The 27009-nt window shown below is 44.5% G+C and overlaps 3 protein-coding genes across 3 annotated transcripts in view; 1 reads left to right on the forward strand and 2 right to left on the reverse strand.

Moving 5' to 3' along the window:
* Window positions 1–5909: 5909 nt before the first annotated feature.
* Window positions 5910–10483, reverse strand: cox18 (cytochrome c oxidase assembly factor COX18). Its single transcript, XM_084009394.1, has 8 exons — window positions 10281–10483; window positions 9243–9690; window positions 8907–9007; window positions 8515–8669; window positions 8263–8378; window positions 8086–8193; window positions 6667–6841; window positions 5910–6485 (listed from the first exon to the last, which is right to left on the reverse strand). Exons 2-7 carry the CDS (start codon window positions 9681–9683, stop codon window positions 6680–6682), a joined length of 1083 nt encoding a protein of 360 aa, XP_083865520.1. The 5' UTR covers window positions 9684–9690; window positions 10281–10483; the 3' UTR covers window positions 5910–6485; window positions 6667–6679.
* Window positions 10484–11328: 845 nt separating this feature from the next.
* On the forward strand, window positions 11329–17786 carry selenot2 (selenoprotein T, 2). Its single transcript, XM_084009672.1, has 6 exons — window positions 11329–11588; window positions 11869–11979; window positions 13440–13566; window positions 13651–13738; window positions 15993–16125; window positions 17511–17786. The coding sequence occupies exons 1-5, from the start codon at window positions 11374–11376 to the stop codon at window positions 16109–16111; spliced, it is 660 nt and encodes a 219-aa protein (XP_083865798.1). The 5' UTR covers window positions 11329–11373; the 3' UTR covers window positions 16112–16125; window positions 17511–17786.
* A 245-nt stretch (window positions 17787–18031) lies between these two features.
* The window catches only part of LOC311013560 (uncharacterized protein), a 34830-nt gene continuing 25852 nt past the window's right edge, over window positions 18032–27009 (reverse strand). The window contains exons 3-8 of the mRNA XM_084009671.1: window positions 24986–25141; window positions 23884–23984; window positions 23290–23364; window positions 22373–23161; window positions 20525–20759; window positions 18032–18191 (exon numbers count right to left, since the gene is read on the reverse strand). Of these exons, the coding sequence (XP_083865797.1) occupies window positions 18159–18191; window positions 20525–20759; window positions 22373–23161; window positions 23290–23364; window positions 23884–23984; window positions 24986–25024 (1272 nt within the window). The 5' untranslated portion in view covers window positions 25025–25141 and the 3' untranslated portion in view covers window positions 18032–18158. The remainder of the gene's footprint in view (window positions 18192–20524; window positions 20760–22372; window positions 23162–23289; window positions 23365–23883; window positions 23985–24985; window positions 25142–27009) is intronic.

The raw sequence follows: 27009 nt of genomic DNA on the forward strand, positions 1-27009 counted from the left end.
GAGACATGTAGAGACAGACAGGTAACCAGTCTATCACAGGGAGACATGTAGAGACAGACAGGTAACCAGTCTATCACAGGGAGACATGTAGAGAAAGACAGGTAACCAGTCTATCACAGGGAGACATATAGAGACAGACAGGTAACCAGTCTATCACAGGGAGAAAGGTAGAGACAGACAGGTAACCGTCTATCACAGGGAGACATGTAGAGACAGACAGGTAACTAGTCTATCACAGGGAGACATGTAGAGACAGACAGGTAACCAGTCTATCACAGGGCTGACATGTAGAGACAGACAGGTAACCAGTCTATCACAGGGAGACATGTAGAGACAGACAGGTAACCAGTCTATCACAGGGAGACATGTAGAGACAGACAGGTCGCCAGTCTATCACAGGGAGACATGTAGAGAAAGACAGGTAACCAGTCTATCACAGGGAGACATATAGAGACAGACAGGTAACCAGTCTATCACAGGGAGAAAGGTAGAGACAGACAGGTAACCGTCTATCACAGGGAGACATGTAGAGACAGACAGGTAACTAGTCTATCACAGGGAGACATGTAGAGACAGACAGGTAACCAGTCTATCACAGGGCTGACATGTAGAGACAGACAGGTAACCAGTCTATCACAGGGAGACATGTAGAGACAGACAGGTAACCAGTCTATCACAGGGAGACATGTAGAGACAGACAGGTCGCCAGTCCATCGCACGGCCGACATGTAGAGACAGACAGGTAACCAGTCTATCACAGGGAGACATGTAGAGACAGACAGGTAACCAGTCTATCACAGGGAGACATGTAGAGACAGACGGTTAACCAGTCTATCACAGGGCTGACATGTAGAGACAGACAGGTAACCAGTCTATCACAGGGAGACATGTAGAGACAGACAGGTAACCAGTCTATCACAGGGCTGACATGTAGAGACAGACAGGTAACCAGTCTATCACAGGGAGACATGTAGAGACAGACAGGTAACCAGTCTATCACAGGGCTGACATGTAGAGACAGACAGGTAACAAGTCTATCACAGGGAGACATGTAGAGACAGACAGGTAACCAGTCTATCACAGGGAGACATGTAGAGACAGACAGGTAACCAGTCTGTCACAGGGCTGACATGTAGAGACAGACAGGTAACAAGTCTATCACAGGGAGACATGTAGAGACAGACAGGTAACCAGTCTATCACAGGGAGACATGTAGAGACAGACAGGTAACCAGTCTGTCACAGGGCTGACATGTAGAGACAGACAGGTAACCAGTCTATCACAGGGAGACATGTAGAGACAGACAGGTAACCAGTCTATCACAGGGAGACATGTAGAGACAGACAGGTAACCAGTCTATCACAGGGAGACATGTAGAGACAGACAGGTAACCAGTCTATCACAGGGCTGACATGTAGAGACAGACAGGTAACCAGTCTATCACAGGGAGACATGTAGAGACAGACAGGTAACCAGTCTATCACAGGGCTGACATGTAGAGACAGACAGGTAACAAGTCTATCACAGGGAGACATGTAGAGACAGACAGGTAACCAGTCTATCACAGGGAGACATGTAGAGACAGACAGGTAACAAGTCTATCACAGGGAGACATGTAGAGACAGACAGTTAACCAGTCTATCACAGGGCTGACATGTAGAGACAGACAGGTAACCAGTCTATCACAGGGAGACATGTAGAGACAGACAGGTAACCAGTCTGTCACAGGGCTGACATGTAGAGACAGACAGGTAACCAGTCTATCACAGGGAGACATGTAGAGACAGACAGGTAACCAGTCTATCACAGGGAGACATGTAGAGACAGACAGGTAACCAGTCTATCACAGGGAGACATGTAGAGACAGACAGGTAACCAGTCTATCACAGGGAGACAAAGTCGGGCTGCGAAGCCCTATTGTTATTGTACGGTTTATCACGGGTACGACGTGCCTTTTTGGGGCCTCAGCATTAAAAGAAATTTGGTGTGTCCATGCTGCCTGGTTAAATTTTGAGAATTTGGCGCTTTTGCAAAAAAGTTGCGCGCTAGCGCCACCTAGCGTGGCTATTCACCAGCCCCGCCGCACCGTTACTCCGATTGACATGACATTTTGCACACATTTTATGAAAAACCGGATGTTACGCATTTCTCTGACACCGTTGATCCGATTTGAACAAAATTTGGTGTGCGTACTCGTTAGACCTAGAGGTGATGGTCCAAAAAAGTTTTGAAAATATGATTTTATTCAGAAGATATCGGCCAATGAACATAAGAGAATCGTGCCACCAAAATGCAATTAGTATAACTCCATAACCTTTTGGCCAATAATTACGAAACTCGAAACCTATGGTGACACAGCTTCAAAGAACATACATGTCAAGTTTCATCCAAATCGAGTAATATGGGGTGCTTCCAAAAAATTTCAAATATTGCCATTTTTGCCCATTCACAGGGGTTGTACTTGATCTATAACCGACTATACCGTTGATCCGATTGATACCAAAATTGGATATATGGTTGGAAAGGCCTTAAGGACAAAAAGTTATCAAAAGATTGGTAGAATATTTAATGGCGTGGCCAGGGCGACGCCATGACTGCGCTACTATTTTGAACCTTCGGCAAAGGCATTAAAGCTGTTATAACTTCACGGTTTCTTCTCCGATCTGCTCCAAAATATTCATACTTGATAAGAGTCACGTCCTGAACACATCTGCACTGCAATTTTGACTCACAGTCAGAGCGCCACCTAATGGCAACATTAGGTGGCCAATCATGACTGATTTTATGCCCTTTTTCTGAGTAACAGCCCCCCCCTCTAGATTGGGCGTACGCGCACGAAATATTTTTCCTAGATAGCCCATGTGGAGATGTACAAAAAAGCCTCTCGGACCAACCGCCTAAGGTCAACAGGAAGTGGGCAAAAAAATGTTTTTAACCACCTGCGTATCAGCTCTGTGACTGTAAATAGTGGGGGAGGGGAAAGAGAAACACAAAGAAAACTCAGAGAGATGTCAGGAAGGCATGGAGGAGATGTGACCTCTGTCACTGTTTAACACCAGATCAACACTCATGAAACTTTTCATACCCACTAATGACTTTATACATTGTCTGCTCCACACTTCACATGCACCTCAGACAGCTGTCAGTTGAACCTTCGCCATAAACATCAAAACCTTTATAACTTCAGTGTTTCTTCTCTGTTCTGCTCCAAAGTTTCCATACTTGATTAAAGTTCCACCCCGAACATGTCTGCACCTACTGGCGACAGGAAATGTCACTGATTTTGTGACCTTTTCCAAGTAAAAGCCACACCTGATTATTTTTTTGACTAATTCCTCTCATTTCAGCCTGCAAATAAGACATGGGGAGGAGGAGAGATGTCAGGAAGGCACTGACATTTGTGTAATTCTGTGACTGAAATGTAGTTTCACTTTGGATCACAACAGTCATGAAACGTTCCACACCTGCTAATGACTTTATACATTGTCTCATCTGCTCCACACTTTGCACGCACCTCAGACAGCAGTCAGGAAGACAGATGGCTTTGACTGTCAATCGCTTGTGTCTAAACTTGCGCCACGAGGAGGCGGCCGCAGCACAGGTAGGCGACTGCGATGCTGCCATGTGACCACAGGCACTCCACGACTGCACATGAGAGATGGATGCCTTGGAATGTCAATCGCTTGTGTCTCAAGTTGCGCCACAAGAGGCAGCCGCAGAACAGGTAGCGTCCACGACACTGCCCTGTGACCGCAGGCACTCCACGGCCGCATATGAGCAAGGGCCCGTCACGATACTGCTTGCAGTTTTAATTACATACACTCAACAAAAATATAAACGCAACACTTTTGTTTTTGCTCCCATTTTTCATGAGATGGACTTAAAGATCTAAAATTCATTCCAGATACACAATATTACCATTTCTCTCAAACATTGTTCACAAATCAGTCTAAATGTGTGATAGTGAGCACTTCTGCTTTGCTGAGATAATCCATCCCACCTCACAGGTGTGCCACATCAAGATGCTGATCTGACATCATGATTAGTGCACAGGTGTGCCTTAGACTGTCCACAATAAAAGGCCACCCTGAAATGTGCATTTTTTTGCTTTATTGGGGGTCTGGGGACTCAGAACCAGTCAGTATCTGGTGTGACCACCATTTGCCTCATGCAGTGCAACACATCTTCTTCGCATAGAGTGTATCAGATTGTCAATTGTGGCCTGTGGAATGTTGGTCCACTCCTCTTCAATGGCTGTGCGAAGTTGCTGGATATTAGTGGGAACTGGTACACGCTGTCGTATACGCCGGTCAAGCACATCCCAAACATGCTCAATGGGTGACATGTCCGGTGAGTATGCTGGCCATGCAAGAACTTGGACATTTTCAGCTTCCAAGAATTGTGTACAGATCCTTGCAACATGGGGCCGTGCATTATCTTGCTGAAACATGAGGTGATGTTCATGGATGTATGGCACAACAATGGGCCTCAGGATCTCATCACGGTATCTCTGTGCATTCAAAATGCCATCAATAAAATGCACCTGTGTTCTTCGTCCATAACAGATGCCTGCCCATACCATAACCCCACCGCCACCATGGGCCACTCGATCCACAACATTGACATCAGCAAAGCGCTCACCCACACGACGCCACACACGCTGTCTGCCATCTGCCCTGAACAATGTAAACCGAGATTCATCCGTGAAGAGAACACCTCTCCAACGTGCCAGACGCCATCGAATGTGAGCATTTGCCCACTCAAGTCTGTTACGGCGACGAGCTGGAGTCAGGTCAAGACCCCGATGAGGACGACGAGCATGCAGTTGAGCTTCCCTGAGACGGTTTCTGACAGTTTGTGCAGAAATTGTTTGGTTATGCAAACCAATTGTTTCAGCAGCTGTCTGAGTGGCTGGTCTCAGACGATCTTGGAGGTGAACCTGCTGGATGTGGAGGTCCTGGGCTGGTGTGGTTACACGTGGTCTGCGGTTGTGAGGCCGGTTGGATGTACTGCCATATTCTCTGAAACGCCTTTGGAGACGGCTTATGGTGGAGAAATGAACATTCAATGCACGAGCAACAGATCTGGTTGACATTCCTGCTGTCAGCATGCCAATTGCACGCTCCCTCAATGCTTGTGGCATCTGTGGCATTTTGCTGTGAGACAAAACTGCACATTTCAGAGTGGCCTTTTATTGTGGGCAGTATAAGGTACACCTGTGCACTAATCATGATGTCAGATCAGCATCTTGATGTGGCACACCTGTGAGGTGGGATGGTTTATCTCAGCAAAGCAGAAGTGCTCACTATCACACATTTAGACAGATTTGTGAACAATGTTTGAGAGAAATGGTAATATTGTGTATCTGGAATGAATTTTAGATCTTTAAGTCCATCTCATGAAAAATGGGAGCAAAAACAAAAGTGTTGCGTTTATATTTATTATGTTGAGTGTATATTACTATATAGTTACTAAATGTGGGTTTCACCTCCAACAAGGGGCTGCTGGAGACGCATGGCTCATATTATTATTATTATTATTATTATTATATACGCTTCTTTGACTCATTCATTATAAAGTCCAGCAGCACTGGACTCTATTCCCATAATAACTTATTGTATTAGGAGATGGAGGGTCTGTCCTGGACCCCTGGTTGATGACATCATCACCAACTGCCAGACTCCAACTGGTCCAATCAGCGGTGAGCGCATATTCGCTCCAGAATCGGCATCTTGAAAGGACGCTGGATGTGTGTGGACAGCAGTGTGTGTGGACAGCAGGTGGCGCCCTACTCTACAAACTGGAGAAGCAAGGTGACATGGTTTTATTCTTTCAAAAACATTCCAGGTAGTTTAATTTTGTTTCAATGAACTTGTTATGATTTTATTAACTGAAGACAGAGACTCAAATGAGTTCGATAACTTTATTTCTTGGTGAAAGCAGACAGCAGGTCTCGGATCCTTGAAGTACTTCATGTGTACTTGTAGTACTGTATTTGCTTGTAGTACTTCTTGGTGAAAGCAGACAGCAGGTCTCGGATCCTTGAAGTACTTCATGTGTACTTGTAGTACTGTATTTGCTTGTAGTACTTCTTGGTGAAAGCAGACAGCAGGTCTCTGATCCTTGTAGGACTTTTTGTATACTTGTAGTACTTTGTGTACTTGTAGTACTTTATGTGTACTTGTAGTTCTTCATGTGTACTTGTAGTTCTTCATGTGTACTTGTTGTACTGTGTTTACTTACAGTACTTCTTGGTGAAAGCAGACAGCAGGTCTCTGATCCTTGAAGTACTTCATGTATACTTGTAGTACTTCATGTGTACTTGTAGTACTGTGTTTGCTTGTAGTACTTCTTGGTGAATGCAGACAGCAGGTCTCTGATCCTTGTAGTACTTCATGTGTACTTGTTGTACTGTGTTTACTTGCAGTACTTCTTGGTGAATGCAGACAGCAGGTCTCTGATCCTTGAAGTACTTCATGTGTACTTGTAGTACTTCATGTGTACTTGTTGTACTGTGTTTGCTTGTAGTACTTCTTGGTGAATGCAGACAGCAGGTCTCTGATCATGGTAGTACTTCATATATACTTGTAGTACTGTGTTTGCTTGTAGTACTTCTTGGTGAAGGCAGACAGCAGGTCTCGGATCCTTGTAGTACTTCATCTGTACTGTTGTACTGTGTTTACTTGCAGTACTTCTTGGTGAAGGCAGACAGCAGGTCTCTGTAGGGAGACTCTGGTCTCTGAGTTTGGAGTTTGAGGGTTCTGTGGACGGCAGCAGAACGAAGGACGAGGTTGTGACTGAATCCCACCAGACTGGAGGTAAACCAGTACAGAGCCATGGACTGAGAGGGGACACACAGAAATATAGGAAGCATTTTATTATACACATTCATATCTTTAGAGATACAGATAACATTTAGTTAAGTTGCAGCCCTATGCTAAAATATTTTCATTTCATTCTCAACATTTTAACGTCCCTCTGCTGCCCCCCTCAGGAATGTTACAGTAACAACTACTTATCAGGGTACTCAACTTCACATTTACAGACTTAGTCCAGTACTCCTGCAGAACTGGACCAGAACTGGACCACTTAGCCTGCAGCATACTCCTGCAGAACTGGACCAGAACTGCACCACTTAGTCTGCAGCATACTCCTACAGTACTGGACCAGAACTGGACCACTTAGTCTGCAGCATACTCCTACAGTACTGGACCAGAACTGGACCACTTAGTCTGCAGCATACTTCTGCAGTACTGGACCAGAACTGCACCACTTAGTCTGCAGCATACTCCTACAGTACTGGACCAGAACTGGACCACTTAGTCTGCAGCATACTCCTGTAGTACTGGACCACTTAGCCTGCAGCATACTCCTGCAGAACTGGACCAGAACCGGACCACTTAGTCTGCAGCATACTTCTGCAGTACTGGACCAGAACTGGACCACTTAGTCTGCAGCATACTCCTGTAGTACTGGACCACTTAGCCTGCAGCATACTCCTGCAGAACTGGACCAGAACTGGACCACTTAGTCTGCAGCATACTCCTGCAGAACTGGACCAGAACTGGACCACTTAGTCTGCAGCATACTCCTACAGTACTGGACCAGAACTGGACCACTTAGTCTGCAGCATACTCCTGTAGTACTGGACCACTTAGCCTGCAGCATACTTCTGCAGTACTGGACCAGAACTGGACCACTTAGTCTGCAGCATACTCCTACAGTACTGGACCAGAACTGGACCACTTAGTTTGCAGCATACTCCTGTAGTACTGGACCACTTAGCCTGCAGCATACTTCTGCAGTACTGGACCAGAACTGGACCACTTAGTCTGCAGCATACTCCTACAGTACTGGACCAGAACTGGACCACTTAGTTTGCAGCATACTCCTGTAGTACTGGACCACTTAGTCTGCAGCATACTCCTGCAGAACTGGACCAGAACTGGACCACTTAGTCTGCAGCATACTCCTGTAGTACTGGACCAGAACTGGACCACTTAGCCTGCAGCATACCCAGAACCACAGTTTTGTCCCCATTAGTCACAGGGACACAGATCCATGTGAAACCAGGTTTTGACTCACAGAAGGAACTGTAGCAGCGATGGGGATCATCAACACGGAGAACACTCTGATGGAGTTGGTCACGATCCTCTGAAAGCGAGACGGGTTGACCCTCTGGAGAGAAAACACCTGAAGAAGAGAGCAACGTTAGACCACATCTTCAGGTCAGGTGATCACAGACCCACTAGACAGACTCACTTCTACGATGAGCAGGTTGGTGAGTCCAAGACAGACCGGTAGGATCCAGGTGGAGTCAGGTAAGGTGAGGTCAGGGAACCATAGGGTGCCTCCTGCTGCCAGATCAGAGTGGAGCCCTGCATTAAACACAGATTATCGTAATTCAGTTTACCGGAATGATCCAGATTCAGTTTACCGGACTGATCCAGATTCAGTTTACCGGAGTGGTTAGGACTTAATTTACCAGATACTCCAGGCCCAGTATTAGCTTACCACACTGATCTAGACTCAGGTTTCGGAGGGCCAGAGAGAGGCTGATCCACAGGGGCAGCTGAACCCAGACCAGCAGACTGGCTTTGAAGGGGTGACAGTTGTCTCTGATGTAGAGCTGAGAAATGATGCGGCGCAGATTCTTCTGGAACTGGAACCTGAACAGAACCAGACGGACAGACTGTTCTTCCTCAGAGACACAACCAGGATACAGGTCTGGAACCCTGACCACACCGTGAAGACTGTGAACCCTGACCCTGTGAACCCCGAACCTGACCACCCTGACCCCTTGAAGACTATGAACCCTGACCCCATTTACCCTGACTGGTTATTGTTTGTTTGAAACAAGATAAAACCAGCTCATTTGTTTATTATTCTATATTCTATATATTTACCGGCTCTGTTTCCCCGTCCAGCCTCTCTCTGTTGCTTGTAGTGAAACATTGTATCGAAGCCTCTTTGCCAGCTCAGAGATCTCTGCCTGCAGCGCCTCCACCTGTACATCACCTGGGGGTTACTATGGTTACCGTGCACATGCAGACAGACATGTAGACAGACATGCAGACAGACCTCCGGCCAGGTTCACTGTTCTTACTGTTAGTTTAAAAGTAGTGAAACTTCATATTTGTATAGATTACAAATATAAAATGTAATGTACATGTTTTAATAATAACATTGACATTGTTGTAGCTCTTGTTCCCACGTCCTCTACTCGTGTCTCTGTCACTCACCTTGGTGAGGATGACCATCTGGTAGGTGGCGAGTGGCAGAGTGATGAGTGTCCTGACCGACAGTGTTGCCACGACAACGCTCAGCCACCACGGCAACCCGCTCACCTGCTGAACGCTCACCAGGAAGTGTTCACACAGGTGAACCGGGGCCGAGTCCGAGAGGCCGCTGTACCAGCCGGCTGGATCTGCACCACCATCAGGACCCTTACCTGAGAGCCTCCGGACCCCTGACCAGGTCCGGACTCCTGACAACACCCTTGCCCCAGCGGCAGGAAGTCTGGCTGATGGAGGCTCAGAACAGGTGTGACCAGGTGGTGTTGACTTCCTGTTGAATGCAGCAGAACAGAGTCCTCGTACAGGGAGCTGCAGGACTCCAGACCTCAGCAGGACTCCAGACCTCAGCAGGACTCCAGACCTCAGCAGCTCCCCCACACTCAGCATGGTGATCCTGAAACATGAAGACGGGGTAAGAGGGTCGACCTTCAGTCCATTCAGAGGACGGTTCAATGAGAGGTCAAAGTTCATTCATGTTCCTGCATGTTGCCAGAACTGTAATGAAGTTTCACTTTCAGTTGAATCTCTTCATCCCAGAATAAACTATCGATGTTGAACATTACAATGAAATCTGCTGCTGAGACTGTTAATGAGTCACTTCACTTCCTTCATGTCGGCCGACGAGAGAAGAACGAACAGCAGATCACTTTGATAATCATGTCCATGGATCATTAGTGAAACATCAAAATAAAAGAAGCTTTTAATAACCTTATCAGATTGTTGATAATCACACCGGAAATGATATTTGGTTGTGAATAACTCAAAAGGTAAATTATTGTCAGTCTCTTTCCATTCACTGAAAAATATAGATTTATTTCTCAAAAGAATAAATCTGCAGTTCCAGATGGGAATGTGGTGTGAGTAGTAGAGTTCCCGTTCTTAACAATAATAATAATCATAATTATTATTAGTAGTAGTAGTAGTAACGGGTTGATCTCAACGGGTTGATTTTATTCAACAAGTAAAGGTCTAGCGTGATCGTACCTGTGTGATGTCAGCCGTCAGGTGACCTGTATCCGGGTGACTGCCGTTTATACAGTCCACGTTTCAGATCAGAACAAAATAAATGATTCAATCTCTGGTTTTATTCTCATTCTTTCACCTTCATCTCTCCAAGCACCGGCAGCAGAGCGTCCCACAGATATGACGTCACCCTCCATGTCGCGGAAATGTGACGTTTCAATTTACGCGACGTTAAAAATAGAAATAAATCTATGAATAACAATATTTATTAATTGATTAGAAATAAATAAACATCGTCCATATTTCAGAGAAAATATTTTGGAAAATCAAACAGGAAAACACGACTAACCCTTCATAATAAAAGAATAAACACGACTAACCCTTCACAATAAAAGAATAAACACGACTAACCCTTCATAATAAAATAATAAACACGACTAACCCTTCACAATAAAAGAATAAACACGACTAACCCGTCACAATAAAATAATAAACACGACTATATTAAATAATAACCTGAATAGAGGCTGCACGGTGGTGTATCAGGTCGCACTGTCCCCTCACAGGGCGGTTCGATTCCCGGTCGGGTCGCGTTCCTTCTGTGTGGAGTTTGCATGTTCTCCCCAAAGACATGCAGGATAGGGACCTGTCTGTCTCTATATGTCAGCCCTGTGACAGACTGGTTACCTGTCTGTCTCTATGTTGATGATGGATGGATGGCCTTTCACTGTGGCAGTTTATCGATTAAAAACGAATGCAAACTATGAATCTATAACCAGTAACCAATAATCAGATAGATGTGATGCAGTAAGAACAATAATGATGATAATAATAATAATAATAATAATAATAATAATAATAATAATAATAATAATAATAATAATAATAATAATCGTCTATGAAGTAGAAATATGAACCTTACAATACTATTTGAACACCGTTATTGTATTTATTTAAATGTATTTCGTTTCTTTCCGACACTGGAATACAACTCCGGCGACCACTTCCTTAATAATTCCTTTACGTATGTCGTGAAGCGTCTTACCGGAAGTAGTGTAAAGGATACTTGTGTTTCCGGACAGATCGGTCCCCTCTCTGTCAAACAGCAGCGGATATGGCGGAGTACAGCCAGGCCGGCCTACTGGCGGTCCTGCTCCTCTTCACGGCCCTCACGGTCCGGGACGTTTATCTAGGCCGATCGAGCCCGCAGCTCGGACAACAGCCGGCCCAGAACCCCGGCTACTTCCCGGACACCTTATCTGACACGGACTCGGGGAAACCCGCTAAGCCGTCTCTGTACACCGGGCCCATGCTCAAGTTCCAGTATTGGTGAGTTAGTTAGCACGGAGGCTAACTGCTAACGGGCTAACGGTTATCATCGTCAGATAATCGGATCAGATAACGTGTTTCTGGCAGCAGCAGCATTTAAATGACAATGTGACTAAGTCACGTGACGTGGTGCTCGTGTGGACATTGAGGGCCCGCTAACCAGTGGAACGATGAGGGCCCATTAACTGGCGGCTTGGTGTGGCCCCGGTGAGGGCCCGTTAACCAGCCCGTTGACCTTTGCCAATCAAATGCCTGAAATGTGTGTTCTCTCTGTTTTCAGTATCTCCTGAGGTTACAATAAAGCGTTCCAGGAGTACTCTAGAGCCATCAGCCAGCTGTACCCTGACATTCGCATTGAGGGAGAAAACTACCCGCCAACCCCCTTCAACAGGTAAGCTGTGACATAACTAAAGTAACTCCCAACCCCCTTAATCAGGAGAGCTATGACATCACTAAAGTAACCCCTTAAACAGGTGAACTATGACATCACTAAAGGGTCATTCCATGTCATTTCATCAAATTTCTGAAAATCTTCCCACCTGACCATCTCAGATTGTCCTGAAAAAATTCAAGTACAAAGACACTTGTTAATAGGACAAATCCAAAATATTAGGTCTCTACTGTCAACAGTTTTCTTATGAAGCATCATTGAATGAAAGATTGGTTGGGACGGTTTTTGGCATCATGCTCTGAAAAGCCATTTTTAAACAGCAATATCTGGAAAACTATCTCACCTGTGGCCTTCAAAATTTCTACAGTGTTTATCTGTTACTAATAGCCTCCAGACATGGAATATCAGGGGTGTAGCTCAATGATAACCTAGGATTGTAGGAACATAAAATGAAGCTTGTTAAAATAAAGTAGTACATTGAAGAGTGGCTGAGCTCCCATTTTTGCAGATAAAAGACTTCTATCACTTCTGCCTCTATCTCTGGTGTTAGCTTAAACATTCTACAAAATATGGTCTCTCTCAGATGATTAGTTTCACAGATATTAAGGCTCAAAAATGGAAGTAAACACATCTTTGCCCAACTTCAGAGTCGTATTCCAAAAAACTGACAACACGTATCAGGTCCAAACTTACTTTTTTTGAAAGATCATATTCTTGTTAAAATCATATTAAAAAATCGGGAGGGTGTTTTGCCTCAATTTGTCGCAGTGATTTTTTAAAATCCTGATATTGGTGGGGTTTTTGTGGCCGGTTTTGGTACTGCATGTCCTAAATGCCTACCAGTAAACATCACAGGAGGGCAATTCAATTGTGTTTTTTACCATTTACCAAAGACTTACATGTGACTAAATGCTACTGATAAATTTAGCCTTACGAAAACATTAAAATGTAGCACAGTTGTAGAGGCAATAAGTCCTTGAATGTGAGTTAAACATGCTGAAAGCAGCTTTTAATGTCTTAAACCATGAACAAACATAGCATAATATTGAAGACTGTACATTTTGTCATACTTTAAGTATATAAATTACACAACCAAATCAAATAATAATCTTAATTTGAGCATAAAGATTTTACATTACAGTACAAAGTCTCCAAAGTTTGATATTGAATAACAGTTTTAGATAGTTTTCCAGATATTGCTGTTTAAAAATGGCTTTTCAGAGTATGATGCCAAAAACCGTCTAAACTACCCTTCATTCAATAATGTTTCATGAGAAAACTGTCGACAGTAGAGACCTAATATTTTGTATTTGTCCTAGTAACAAGTGTGTCTTTGTACTTGAATTTTTTCAGGACATTCTGACATGGTCAGGTGGGAGGCATTTGATGAAATGACATGGAATTACCCTAAAGCAACCCCTTAACCAGGAGAGCTATGACATCACTTAATTTCTCCTCAGGTGTGTCGGGAACCTGATCTCCTACCTGAAGGTCCTCGCCATCCTTTTGATCGTCAGCGGTCAGAATCCCTTCCTACTCCTTGGCCTCGACACTCCCAGAGCCTGGACCTGGAGTCAGGACAACAAGGTACCTGTTACTATGGCAATAGATGGCTCAGCTGATTACCATGGCAACACATTTAACCCTGTAATGGTTTTCGTCCTTTATCAGATCTTCTCCTGTCTGATGGCTTTCTTCCTCTGTAACATGATGGAGACTCACTTCCTGTCTACAGGAGCCTTTGAGGTCACTCTGAACAGTAAGTTCTGATTGGTCCAAAACATGACATCACTGTGAATGTTGAGTTCTGATTGGAGGAGGAAGGATAAGGTATCGGCGATCTCATTCTTTCAGTCACTACCCAAAGCTCATGACCATAGGTGGGGTTCTGAACATAGATGGAATGGTAAATCGAGAGCCTTTGCCTTCACTCTTCTCCACAATGGTATAACGCCTGCATCACTGCTTTGTGGTCTCCCCTCACTGGGGAAAATTCCTGACGTCCCTTGTTTGGGGCAAAGGCTCACCCCAACCTGGAGGGTGCAACCCACCATTAAAAAGGAGCCAGCAGGACCACATCATCTGGAAAGACCAGAGAAGCAATTCTGAGGTCCCCAAACTGTACACTCTACTCCCCAACACTGAACCTTGAAATTCTAACCCTGAATCACAAACAGGATCAGTGACAAGGGCCAACGTTGGCGGAGGCCAACACCCACTGGGAACATGTTTGAGTTCACAAAACACACAGAGCTCTCCAGTTTGTCCAAATTATGCACAGACTTCAGATTTTTCTATCATTTAAATAAAGAGAATATATTCGGTTAACGCGACCTCAGCCGCCCCACGTACAGAGGCTCAACGTCCTCGACACGGTGGTCCCGGGTTCGACTCCCGCCTGGGATGTATTTCCTGCATGTCATCTCCCTCTCTCTCTCTCCCTGTTTCCACACTGTCTGATAAAGTATTAAAAAGGCTTGAGCGGCACTCTAGCCAAAAAACATAATCTAAAAAAAAGATGTTTTAATAGAATATGAAATCATTTTGTCTTTTGTAATCAATATTGATAGACGTTTGCATCTTTTGAAAAGGCAAGTCAAAACACCAGCTATGTGTCACTGCAGCACTCCATGATGCCACAGCACACAGAACTGTTACCACAACACACTGAAAGAGAGGCTTGAGTTGAGGCCAGCTAGCCGGCTGTAAACCAGCTGAAGTTGTGTGGAGCTGTTGTGAAAGAAAAAAAATGGTCGTTGACACAAAGTATGATGAAAAAAGCAGCCTTGGGCGAGGTCTTTCAGTGTTTCCTGTCCCTCCTCTCAGACATCCCTGTTGTAACAGTGTTTCCTGTCCCTCCTCTCAGACATGTCAAATGACTTTAAAAACTCGCGGTATCTCCAGGTACCTCCCTCCGCATGCTTTTCTGTGCAGATGGTCTCAAATAAGTGCGGACATAAGACACTCCCCTCAACGTTGCCCTAGTTGGTTAGAATTATCACGTGGTATTTCCCACGTGAGAAAATTCCTCAGCCTCCGTCAACAACGGGACTTCAAATGCCTCGGCTCGAGTTCGTCAGCGACGAAGAAAGCCAGCGCCACTGGGCAGGCCATATTCTTTGTGCAAAGTCCGTGAAGTTTCCCCTGGCGCGACAGTTTGTGTTATGTATATAATTATTAATAAAGTAAAAAAAAAAAAAAAAAAAAAGTCTGAAGTGCACCTGTGTCCGACTTGACGTGGTGGGAACTTGACGTGTTTATGACGAGTTTCGGCGGATCCTCTCAAGTCTCGTGCATGCATCGGAGCAAATGCATGCGATCCGAAACGCAGCCAGTGTTTCCTTTTACCTCCTCTCAGACTTCGCTGTTGTAACAGTGTTTCCTTTCCCTCCTCTCAGACTTCGCTGTTGTAACAATGGCTGCGTTTCGGATCGCATGCATTTGCTCCGATGCATGCACGAGACTTGAGAGGATCCGCCGGAACTCGTCATAAACACGCCAAGTTCTCACCACGTCAAGTCGGACACAGGTGCACTTCACAGGCTTTTTTATTATTTTTTTTAATTTAAACTTTATTAATAATTGTATACATAACAAAAACTATCGCGCCAGGGGAAACTTCACGGACTTTGCACAAAGAATATGGCCTGCCCAGTGGCGCTGGCTTTCTTCGTCGCTGACGAACTCGAGCCGAGGCATTTGAAGTCCCGTTGTTGACGGAGGCTGAGGAATTTTCTCACGTGGGAAATACCACGTGATAATTCTAACCAACTAGGGCAACGTTGAGGGGAGTGTCTTATGTCCGCACTTATTTCAGACCATCTGCAGAGAAAAGCATGCGGAGGGAGGTACCTGGAGATACCGCGAGTTTTTAAAGCCATGTGACATGTCGCAAAGGGAAGTTATCATCAGCATTTGTGACGTTTTTTTCCCAGAATGCCTTGTTTTGCGAGGCAAATGCATGCGCATGCTTGATTCGAAACAAGCCTAGTGTTTCCTGTCCCCTCTCTCAGACGTTCCAGTGTGGTCAAAACTTCAGTCGGGTTACGTCCCAAACATCCAGGAAATCTTCCAGATCCTTGACAACCACCTGACGATGAACCAGGTGGATCCAATGAGCTTCTCTACTTAAAGCTGCAGACAAAGGTAATCACAAACACACCGGTACACACAAACACACACAACACAGACGATGACGTGTGGTGAACTTCTCCCAAACTGATCAGAGTTTCTGATGGAGGCGTATGAGGAGTAGAAGAACTGTCTTAATGAACCAGACGATGTTCTCTTGTTACTGTAGCGCTTTAATCTGGAGCTCAAATACTATATGAAACAAAGTTGACAGGTATGGTGGCTGAGGAGGAACATACAAGGAGAACGCACACTTTACAACAGCGCCCCCAGTGGTAAATCAATTCATCACACCAGAATCACAGAGAGGGAGCGAGGAGGGCCCACAGTCTGGTTATCGGACCGCCAGTCTTAAACTGATGAACCTTTACTGAACAGCTGAACACAATTATAACTGTTACCATGACGATCACATGTAGAGTTTCATAACATGTATGAATTTAGGCTGAATGAATGTAAAATAATGGTCACAGTGTTTAAATAATGACAGCAGGCTACTTCCTGGATGGTAATATGTAACGAGCATTGGAGTAACTGGAATAAATATGAAGGGGCTGAGATTCAGGATCAGATATAGATCCTGGATCTGAACCTGGTCTGGAGCAGGCTAGCTCCACAGGGTAAATCTCCATCGTAACTTATTCCATAACATATGAGACATGCTTTAATGCTACTGGATCACGGATAACGTCAGCAGGATGAAGGGAAACCCCAACTTAATCCTCTATCTAGGTTAGGTGCACATGATGGAGATGGATCCATGTAAATGTGGTTGTGCCTGTTTCCATGGACTACTACTGTTAATATTACTACTATTGTTAATATTACTACTAGTACTATTACTGTTAATACTACTACTACTAGTAGTAGTAATATAACTACTACTGCTAAAACTAGTCCTACTGTTACCAACACCAAATCCAGTTGAACCCCAGATCCTGGTCTGCTACAGATTTCTGCCCAAAGTCTGTTCAGACGGTACTCACTCTCCACTAGGTGGAGCTGTAATTCTGCTGCTGGTGATGTTGGAACTCTGAAGATCCTGATCCTGTTCTAGTCCTGACCCTGTTCTAGTCCTGCACTGTGTGGAAAGAGTACTGAGATAACTGCTGTTGTGATATGACATGAATAAAACTAAACTGGATTGCCGGTCACGTTACCGTAGTAACTGATGCTCCACACCTAACCTGATCTTGAGATAAGAGATCACCTGGTATAAAAGTGCCGTCTACTGACCAAGCAGAGTTCAGCTGTCGTTGGATGATATTATTACACTACTAAGAAGAAGTTAATCAGTTTAAACTGATGAATAAACAGCTGACTGAATGAATATATTCAATTATATTGTGTTACCTCTGTATTTCAGTGTTCCTTTAACCCTCTCAACTGTCTCTTCTTAGCTGTGCTGTGTACAGGTGTCCCCGACTCAGTGGTACGTTCAGGCTCTGGCGTTCATGAAGGTCCAGCCTTAAAGCAGACTCTGCGGGGCCTGGCCGGATGTCCCCCGCCTCAAAACGAGCGTCCCCCTGCACTGGGTCACAGCTAAGCTCTGCATGACCCCTAATGCACCTGGTGGAGTCAACCGTTCTCACAGACTGACAACACCACTGGATTTGGTTGGTTCACTTTGATTTATTGAGTTTGAGGTTCAGTTTTTTCAAAATATAACTACTGTACTACTATTAGCTCCATGCTAGTTAGCCTCCACCTGGACACAGTAACTCAGTGACTCATCAGAATCTGTGTTTTTAATTAATGTGGTTGTGTCTAAAATGTCTGAAACAAGAATAAAAGTCATCTGACTTTAAGTTCACAACATTTACTGTTTTTTATTTCTTCTGTTGATACTTCTACTAATTAATTAATATCAATTATAAGCAATTATAGCATAAAAAATAATGATTTACAGAAATTGATGTCATCATGGAAATCACTAATGTCATTACTAAAAACGATCAAGTTTTATTAATATCAGTTATTTATGTGACAGTTGGTGATGTCATAGTGAACACCCGGAGACAGGTTAGGACAGGTAACCTGTCTGACCTTCACACTGAGGAACGTTGAACTTTGCAGAACACCTGAAACACAGAGAACATGGAAACACCTGAAACACAGAGAACATGGAAACACCTGAAACATATAGAACATAGAAACACCTGAAACATATAGAACATAGAAACACCTGAAACATGTAAAATATAGACACATAGAAGCATAGAGAACATAGAAACACCTGAAACATGTAAAATATAGACACATAGAAGCATAGAGAACATAGAAACACCTGAAACATATAGAACATGGAGAACATAGAAACACCTGAAACATGTAAAATATCGAAAAACCTGAAACATATAGAACATAGAGAACATAGAAACACCTGAAACATGTAAAATATAGACACACAGAATCATAGAGAACATAGAAACACCTGAAACATGTAAAATATAGACACACAGAATCATAGAGAACATAGAAACACCTGAAACATATAGAACATAGAGAACATAGAAACACCTGAAACATATAGAACATGGAGAACATAGAAACACCTGAAACATGTAAAATATAGAAACACCTGAAACATATAGAACATAGAGAACATAGAAACACCTGAAACATGTAAAATATAGACACACAGAATCATAGAGAATATAGAAACACCTGAAACATATATAACATAGAGAACATAGAAACACCTGAAACATATAAAATATAGACACATAGAAACACCTGAAACATGTAAAATATAGAAACACCTGGAACATATAGAACATAGAGAACATAGAAACACCTGAAACATGTAAAATATAGACACATAGAAGCATAGAGAACATAGAAACACCTGAAACACAGAGAACATAGAAACACCTGAAACATATAAAACATAGACACACAGAAGCATAGAGAACATAGAAACACAGAGAACATAGAAACACCTGAAACATATAAAACATAGAAGCATAGAGAACATAGAAACACCTGAAACACAGAGAACATAGAAACACCTGAAACATATAAAACATAAACACATAGAAGCATAGAAACACCTGAAACATATAAAACATAGACACACAGAAGCATAGAGAACATAGAAACACAGAGAACATAGAAACACCTGAAACATATAAAACATAGAAGCATAGAGAACATAGAAACACCTGAAACACAGAACATAGAAACACCTGAAACATATAAAACATAAACACATAGAAGCATAGAGAACATAAAAAACACCTGAAACACAGAGAAACATAGAGAACATCGAAACATTTGAAAGAAGTGAAAGTGTTGATGTGGAACCACTAAAGGGAGTTTGAAAGTGTTGTGGACAGCCTGAGAATAGCTACTGTCTAAGACACACAGACGCTAATGGGGATATTAAGAAAGAAAGGACATGTCACTTCACTTCTATAAACTGAAAGAAGGATTCGGTTGAAGAGTTGGTAGAAGTGAAAACGCTGAGAGCAAATAATGTTTGAACAATGGTAGCTAGAGTTGGAAGTACTGAAGACGTGAACATTTGAGACCTGAAAGGAGTTGAAGTGCTGCATAATGTGTAAGCATTGAACAGAATCAAAGTGCTGAAGACAGTTGAAGCATGTGCTAACGAGACAAAAACATTAATTGTTCTATATAGCCTAATAACAGTCAATGCCTGTGGTGGTCAATGCAGCACAGAAGATCATCGGCTGCCCTCTCCCCTCCCTATCCGACATTTACACCTCCAGCTGCCTCAGCAGGGCAAAGACCATCATCAAGGACACTTCCCAGCCTGGGTCCTACCTGTTTGACCTGCTGCCCTCAGGCAGGCGCTACAGGAGTGTCAGGGCAAGGACGAATAGACTTAACAGCTTTTCCCCCAGAGCCATCGCCACCTTGAACTCAAACAGGCACTAACCCTGTGTGTACTGTAACATCTGTGTACTGTGCAATATCTCTCCTACATTCCCCATCATGTGTTCTTTCATTGTGCAAATGCAATAACCATACAGTATTAATATCTACTCCTGATCATCCAATCATGGACATGTATTTATTTATCATGCTGCAGAACTGTGAGCACTTTACCTGATGCACTACGCATTGTTTTAAATGTGTTTTATATTAGGTATTTATATCTTATGTTTGTACACACTGAAAGGAGATGCTTTTAATCTCATTGTACTTGTATCGTGACAAATAAAGGCATTCTCTTCTCTCTTCAAACTTTATCGGTATTCCTATTAATAGAGAGTTATAATGAAGATACAACTGGAGTGTAGTCCATGTGTCATTTCATTAGTGTCTTGCTAAAGATTTCAGGCTCTCGTGCTGAGCCATGGTGGCTGCTGATTGGCTGTTTGTGTTCACATGGGAGGCTCTCAGTGTAAACATTTGTGAAAGGAGTTCAGGTGACGGTTCCTCTCACCTGACTGTCAGCTGTGATTCTCCACAGACTCAGACTGGGGTAGAGAAGGGAACCTTTACCCAGCGGAGGAGCTCTGTCTTTGGGTAAACTCCGCTCAGGCATGTCTATGCTCTGGATGTCCGTCCTCTGAGTTAATCTGTCGCAGAGTCTTTGATCCTCAGAGCAGAATGAAGAATATGATTGAATATTCCCAGCTAAGAAATCTTGAGCTTCATATGGAGGAGCGCTGGGACACCTGACAGGAGGATAAAGGTCTTTCATTAGTTAAAGGCAGAGTAGGTTATTTGGAAAAATCACAGAAAATTTGAATGCATCACCGAATGAAAACAATCCCACCCCCCTTCGTTAAAAGCCACTCCCCCAGAACCCCCCTAACGAGTGCTCAAGTTCGGCAGAGTGCAATCAGGAAGTAAGCGTAACCATGGCCACAGATGACATTCTTAAGAAATGATTATGTCAGAGCATTAAATGTTTTCATTGCTATCGGTTTGTTATGAGGATTTTAAGTAATATAACAAAGTGTTTCTGAATACAATCACCTACTCAAACTTTAAGTCATAATTGTTTTCCTTAAAGGTTCCCTGTGGAAAGGTTTTTTGTTTATATTCAATATGTCACAAATTCAGAATTCAAAAGAGGACCCAAATGGAGAAATAAGGGAGCGAGTTTGAATTTGAGCAGTTGAGAAATACCAAAAAAAACAAAAAAAAAACAGAAACACCAAAAGGACTGAACTAAGAAACTAACCTGTATGCAACAAGGAACACACACAGCAGGAACATAGAGTAAGGCAGGCAGCAGGAACCTGACTCAGGAACAGTCTTTGACTAAATACACCAGGACAAACTGGCCAGGGAACAGAACAATGTGAGGCTGGACAGGCAGGGAACCTCAAACAGACGGCCTGGGTTCAGGACAAGACCACTCTGGAGGCCGGCAATGAGGCAATGAACATGACACGTGGAGAACTTGCTTGGTGTGGAACAGGACTCTGGATTCCTGTGAGCTTGGGTAATGGGATATCAAGTAGAAGGCTAGCAGTCAGGGCAGAAGACCAGACACTTTCTGGCTGGAGTCTGAATAAAGTCATCAGTTTGAATTATTAGAGCTGACACACAAAGGAAAAACTGACAGTACAAGCTGCAAGGTAAAACAAGACAAAGAGCATGGACACTGGACTAAGACAGACAACTTGACACTGAGACAGAGAAAGACATGAAAACACACGCCTCACCCTAATTGCTCCTGACAAGCTGGCTGTCGCCCTGCGTGGTTGACAGTCAACACTGTAAAGCGCTTTGGATAAAAGCGCTATATAAATGAGGACCATCTACCTTTGTTGGTGCTTTGCTGCATATCTTGGCATGTTAACTTGTTAGCACTCACCACTCAACACCGTCTCCCCATGAAACGTATCGGTAAAGTGATCAGTCAACTCGGGACTTGAAGAGGGAGGTTCCCTCTTCCTCACTACAGACTTCTCAGTCAGCAGGGGGAACCTTCTCACTACTAGTCCTGTACCCGGATTACCCGCCACTTTAGTCCAGATACTGAGGGACTCAGTGGACTGTGAAGATCTGTAGCTGACTAGACAAGAGGTTTAGCTACCGATGAGGACCAGATGAGACGGCTGACATACAGGGACTCAGTATCTCACGTAGACGACTTCAACCCTGAAAATATTTGTTCACTTGACCTGAGAACGAACATGTTCCTCTGATACACGGTACACCTGAAACGATTCAGGTCCAGAACAGGTTCCTATTAAAGATGCTAATCATCAGGAACTCAAAATTATTCTTTTCATCATTTCTTCAGATTATTTAATCTGTACAGAAGTGTTCTTACCTGAAACAAGTGCAGGGAGTCAGCAGACAGTACCTCCATGTCTCTGAGTCCAGACACAGCAGGTCTGAGTCCTCCTTGTCCTCCTGGTCCTCCTGGTCCTCCTGCTCCTCCTGGTCCTCCTGGTCCTCTTGGTCCTCCTCCTCCCTCCCACAGACACTGGGTGAGGTCATTGGTCTGAAGGTGTCTGGCAGCCTGACCCCAACAATCGTCTTCTGTTTATCTTCCTCTTCATCACTCCATTCCTCCTCCCCCTGTCTCACCTGAGAGGAACATGGAGGGGGGCGGGACTCACTCTGTCCGATGGTTTTGCTTCTCTCCAGAGCAGCTTCCACCCAGAGTCGTGACAGTCTGGAGGGAGGAGAGGGGGAGGAGGGGGAGGACCACCAGCCTCTCCTCCCCAGCAGAGGGGAGCAGGGCAGAGAGTGAGGGAACCTCATCCTCCCCCCTGGAAGAGGAGAGGAAAGGAGGCAGCAGTCATCTCTCGTCTTCAGGTAACGTCGGACAGGAAGTCCAGGACACATCCCTGATTCTGTATCTCTGGCCCCTGTATGAGTGAGGCTGATGATGTCACAGGTGACAGGTGTCATACTGCTTATGATGTCACAGGCACTGGGTGTAAGACCTCCTGAGTCAGGTTTGAGGTGTGACATCCCATCACCTCTCAGCTGTCCAACCTCTTTTATATGTCCTACCTGTCCTTCCTCTTGTACCTGTCCTACCTGTCTGAGCTGTACCAGTGACCTCCAGACAGGAAGTGGACCAGAGACAGTGATTCCCTGCAACAGCTCACTGTCAACAGAACAACAATCATCTGGCTTTAATTCAGTTTAACAGGAAGTTGAAGAACAAGAAAAGGCTTCTGGGAAGTGAAGTTTTTTAACAGTTTACCTGTCCGTCTCTCTACCTGTGTGTCTTACCTGTGCATGCTCAGTTTGGTGGTCTGTATCAGATCTGGATCAGAGCCACTGGTCCTGGTCTGACGGATCAGTTCCCTGCATCACAAAGAGAAGAAAGCTCACCAGTCTGACCAGTAGAACCAGTCACATGTCTTTAATGTGTTTCATCTCCCAGCCACCAGGATGTGCCACAATCATCAACAGGATCCCTTTTCAGTGAAGCTCCTCCCCAGACCAGCCAACCTCTGATTAATTTGTCTTCCATTTAACTGACAGCTGTCACATTAAAACACATTATATGAAGAATGAACCACAGGGTGTGAATTCCCTGAGTCGTGTTTCTTAAAGCGTGACTCGTGAGTTTTATCTCCTACTGGGTCATGTTTCCTAAAGAATGACTAGGCCTTTCCTAACCAGCTCCCCGACCCTCTTCCACTCTGTTTGAGCATTCATATGGAAGGTCACACATTTAGTGCCGTCCAAACCAGTGCTACTGTCACATGATCTCGTCTACTTTTCAGGCAAGGCGTGGTTAATCTCCAACGAGCCTATTGTAACATGTCGAGCAATGCATTGTGGGGCCAATGTCAGATGCAGGTTTGATGACATCATCACCTCTGGGTGGAGGTCAGACTCTCTGTGATGACTGTGACATCGAGACTGGCCTGACGTGTCTCCAGGGTCAAAGGTGGAATCATCAGCTGGTTTTCTACTTCCTGTTGTTGAGACAGAGAGGTACTAGTGATACTATTGTTAATATTACAGATAGTACTACTGATTGTACTACAGATAGTACTACTGATGCATCAACTGATAGTAACATATTATTATTTTTACGTTATCATTTGAATCATTATTATTATTTTAATTATCACATTCATACACTGATGGCACGGAGGAGCACATTTCACACGCTGATGGTTCAGCCTTCGGGGATTCAGTATTCTGCCTCCAGTCTGCATGCCCAAGGACAAAATACTGAACCCCCCGAGCCCAAGGACATCCAGGCTGGAAGAGCCAAGATTTGCTCTGCCTCTGAGCCACAGTCGCTGGGCTGTAGAAGTTTCTATGGTCTCATGTGGACTCTGAGAGTTTCTCTTGTCTCACGTGGACTCTGAGAGTTTCTCTTGTCTCACGTGGACTTTAAGTGTTTCACTGGTCTCATGTGGACTCCGAGTGTTTCATTGGTCTCAGGTGGACTGTGAGTGTTTCTCATGTGGACTCACTAGGTGTCAGGTTTAAGGTTCCTATTGAGAGTCAGTCTGCCACATACACACCGCCTGAGGACTTGAACTGAGCTACCGGAGCTCACTTAATTCTATACTATTGTATTAGTACCGCTAGTCAACCCCAGTTCTGAGGTACTTGTACTTAAGTTTTTCCATGTGATGGTACTTTATATTGTATTATGTTTTAATGGTACTATTTATTATCATTATTATTAGTATTATTATTTAGATAGATAGACAGACAGACAGACAGACAGACAGACAGATGTTCTTTATTAATCCCAAACTGGGGAATTATTATATTTACTTTTGGTGAGTTTATTTAGATGTCCTGTCACTGTTATTTGGTAATTACATTCATCATAAAATATAATAATAACAATAATATTAATAACAATACTAACAACAACAATAATAATACTAATAACATAACTATAATTATAATAATAATAGTGAAAATGACAGTAATAAGAAGAATTTTTTTTTACCTTCTTTGTTTTTTTCATCCACGTCCTGATTTTATTCATCGCTGCTGAAAATCTCTCCTGTTTCCATTCTGTTAGTTCAGCTTTGCAGGTAGACAGGAGGTGGGCGTCACTTAGTTAACCGTGCAGGTAGACAGGAGGTGGGCGTCACTTAGTTAACTGTGCAGGTAGACAGGAGGTGGGCGTCTCTGTTAGTTCAGCTGTGCAGGTAGACAGGAGGTGGGCGTCTCTGTTAGTTCAGCTGTGCAGGTAGACAGGAGGTGGGCGTCTCTGTTAGTTTAACCGTGCAGGTAGACAGGAGGTGGACGTCTCTGTTAGTTCAGCTTTGCAGGTAGACAGGAGGTGGGCGTCTCTGTTAGTTCAGCTTTGCAGGTAGACAGGAGGTGGGCGTCACTTAGTTAACTGTGCAGGTAGACAGGAGGTGGGCGTCTCTTAGTTAACTGTGCAGGTAGACAGGAGGTGGGCGTCTCTTAGTTAACCGTGCAGGTAGACAGGAGGTGGGCGTCTCTGTTAGTTAACCGTGCAGGAAGACAGGAGGTGGGCGTCTCTGTTAGTTAACCGTGCAGGTAGACAGGAGGTGGGGGTCTCTGTTAGTTTAACTGTGCAGGTAGACAGGAGGTGGGCGTCTCTGTTAGTTTAACCGTGCAGGTAGACAGGAGGTGGGCGTCTCTGTTAGTTTAACCGTGCAGGTAGACAGGAGGTGGGCGTCTCTGTTAGTTTAACTGTGCAGGTAGACAGGAGGTGGGCGTCTCTGTTAGTTTAACTGTGCAGGTAGACAGGAGGTGGGCGTCTCTGTTAGTTAACCGTGCAGGTAGACAGGAGGTGGGGGTCTCTGTTAGTTTAACCGTGCAGGAAGACAGGAGGTGGGCGTCTCTGTTAGTTTAACTGTGCAGGTAGACAGGAGGTGGGCGTCTCTGTTAGTTTAACTGTGCAGGTAGACAGGAGGTGGGCGTCTCTGTTAGTTTAACTGTGCAGGTAGACAGGAGGTGGGGGTCTCTGTTAGTTAACTGTGCAGGTAGACAGGAGGTGGGCGTCTCTGTTAGTTTAACTGTGCAGGTAGACAGGAGGTGGGCGTCTCTGTTAGTTTACCTGTGCAGGTAGACAGGAGGTGGGCGTCTCTGTTAGTTTAACTGTGCAGGTAGACAGGAGGTGGGCGTCTCTGTTAGTTAACCGTGCAGGTAGACAGGAGGTGGGCGTCTCTGTTAGTTAACCGTGCAGGTAGACAGGAGGTGGGCGTCTCTGTTAGTTAACCGTGCAGGTAGACAGGAGGTGGGCGTCTCTGTTAGTTAACCGTGCAGGTAGACAGGAGGTGGGCGTCTCTGTTAGTTAACCGTGCAGGAAGACAGGAGGTGGGCGTCTCTGTTAGTTTAACCGTGCAGGTAGACAGGAGGTGGGCGTCTCTGTTAGTTTAACTGTGCAGGTAGACAGGAGGTGGGCGTCTCTGTTAGTTAACCGTGCAGGTAGACAGGAGGTGGGCGTCTCTGTTAGTTAACCGTGCAGGTAGACAGGAGGTGGGCGTCTCTGTTAGTTAACCGTGCAGGTAGACAGGAGGTGGGCGTCTCTGTTAGTTAACCGTGCAGGTAGACAGGAGGTGGGCGTCTCTGTTAGTTAACCGTGCAGGTAGACAGGAGGTGGGCGTCTCTGTTAGTTAACCGTGCAGGTAGACAGGAGGTGGGCGTCTCTGTTAGTTAACCGTGCAGGTAGACAGGAGGTGGGCGTCTCTGTTAGTTAACCGTGCAGGTAGACAGGAGGTGGGCGTCTCTGTTAGTTTAACCGTGCAGGTAGACAGGAGGTGGGCGTCTGTTAGTTAACCGTGCAGGTAGACAGGAGGTGGGCGTCTCTGTTAGTTTAACCGTGCAGGTAGACAGGAGGTGGGCGTCTGTTAGTTTAACCGTGCAGGTAGACAGGAGGTACTAATAGCATGATTGGTAACAGGCTGGAGGCTGGCACGGTGCGCGATGGGTGGCTTCTCGGTGAGTAAATGTATCCGTTTAATTGCGCCCCGAATGTAAACCAGCACAATGCCC

This window comes from Eutrigla gurnardus (genome assembly GCF_963514095.1).
Source record: "Eutrigla gurnardus genome assembly, chromosome: 5".
Lineage (NCBI taxonomy): Eukaryota > Metazoa > Chordata > Actinopteri > Perciformes > Triglidae > Eutrigla > Eutrigla gurnardus.

What these genes read in the sequence shown, in the direction of transcription:
- cox18 (XM_084009394.1), bottom strand. Translation starts at nt 9,683, where the DNA reads ATGCTGAGTGTGGGGGAGCTGCTGAGGTCTGGAGTCCTGCTGAGGTCT. An exon ending in TGGACGGGGAAACAGAGCCG is followed by an intron (nt 8,670 to 8,906) that starts GTAAATATATAG and finishes GGTTCTGTTCAG; the next exon opens with GTTCCAGTTCCAGAAGAATC. An exon ending in CCTGAGTCTAGATCAGTGTG is followed by an intron (nt 8,379 to 8,514) that starts GTAAGCTAATAC and finishes TGTTTAATGCAG; the next exon opens with GGCTCCACTCTGATCTGGCA.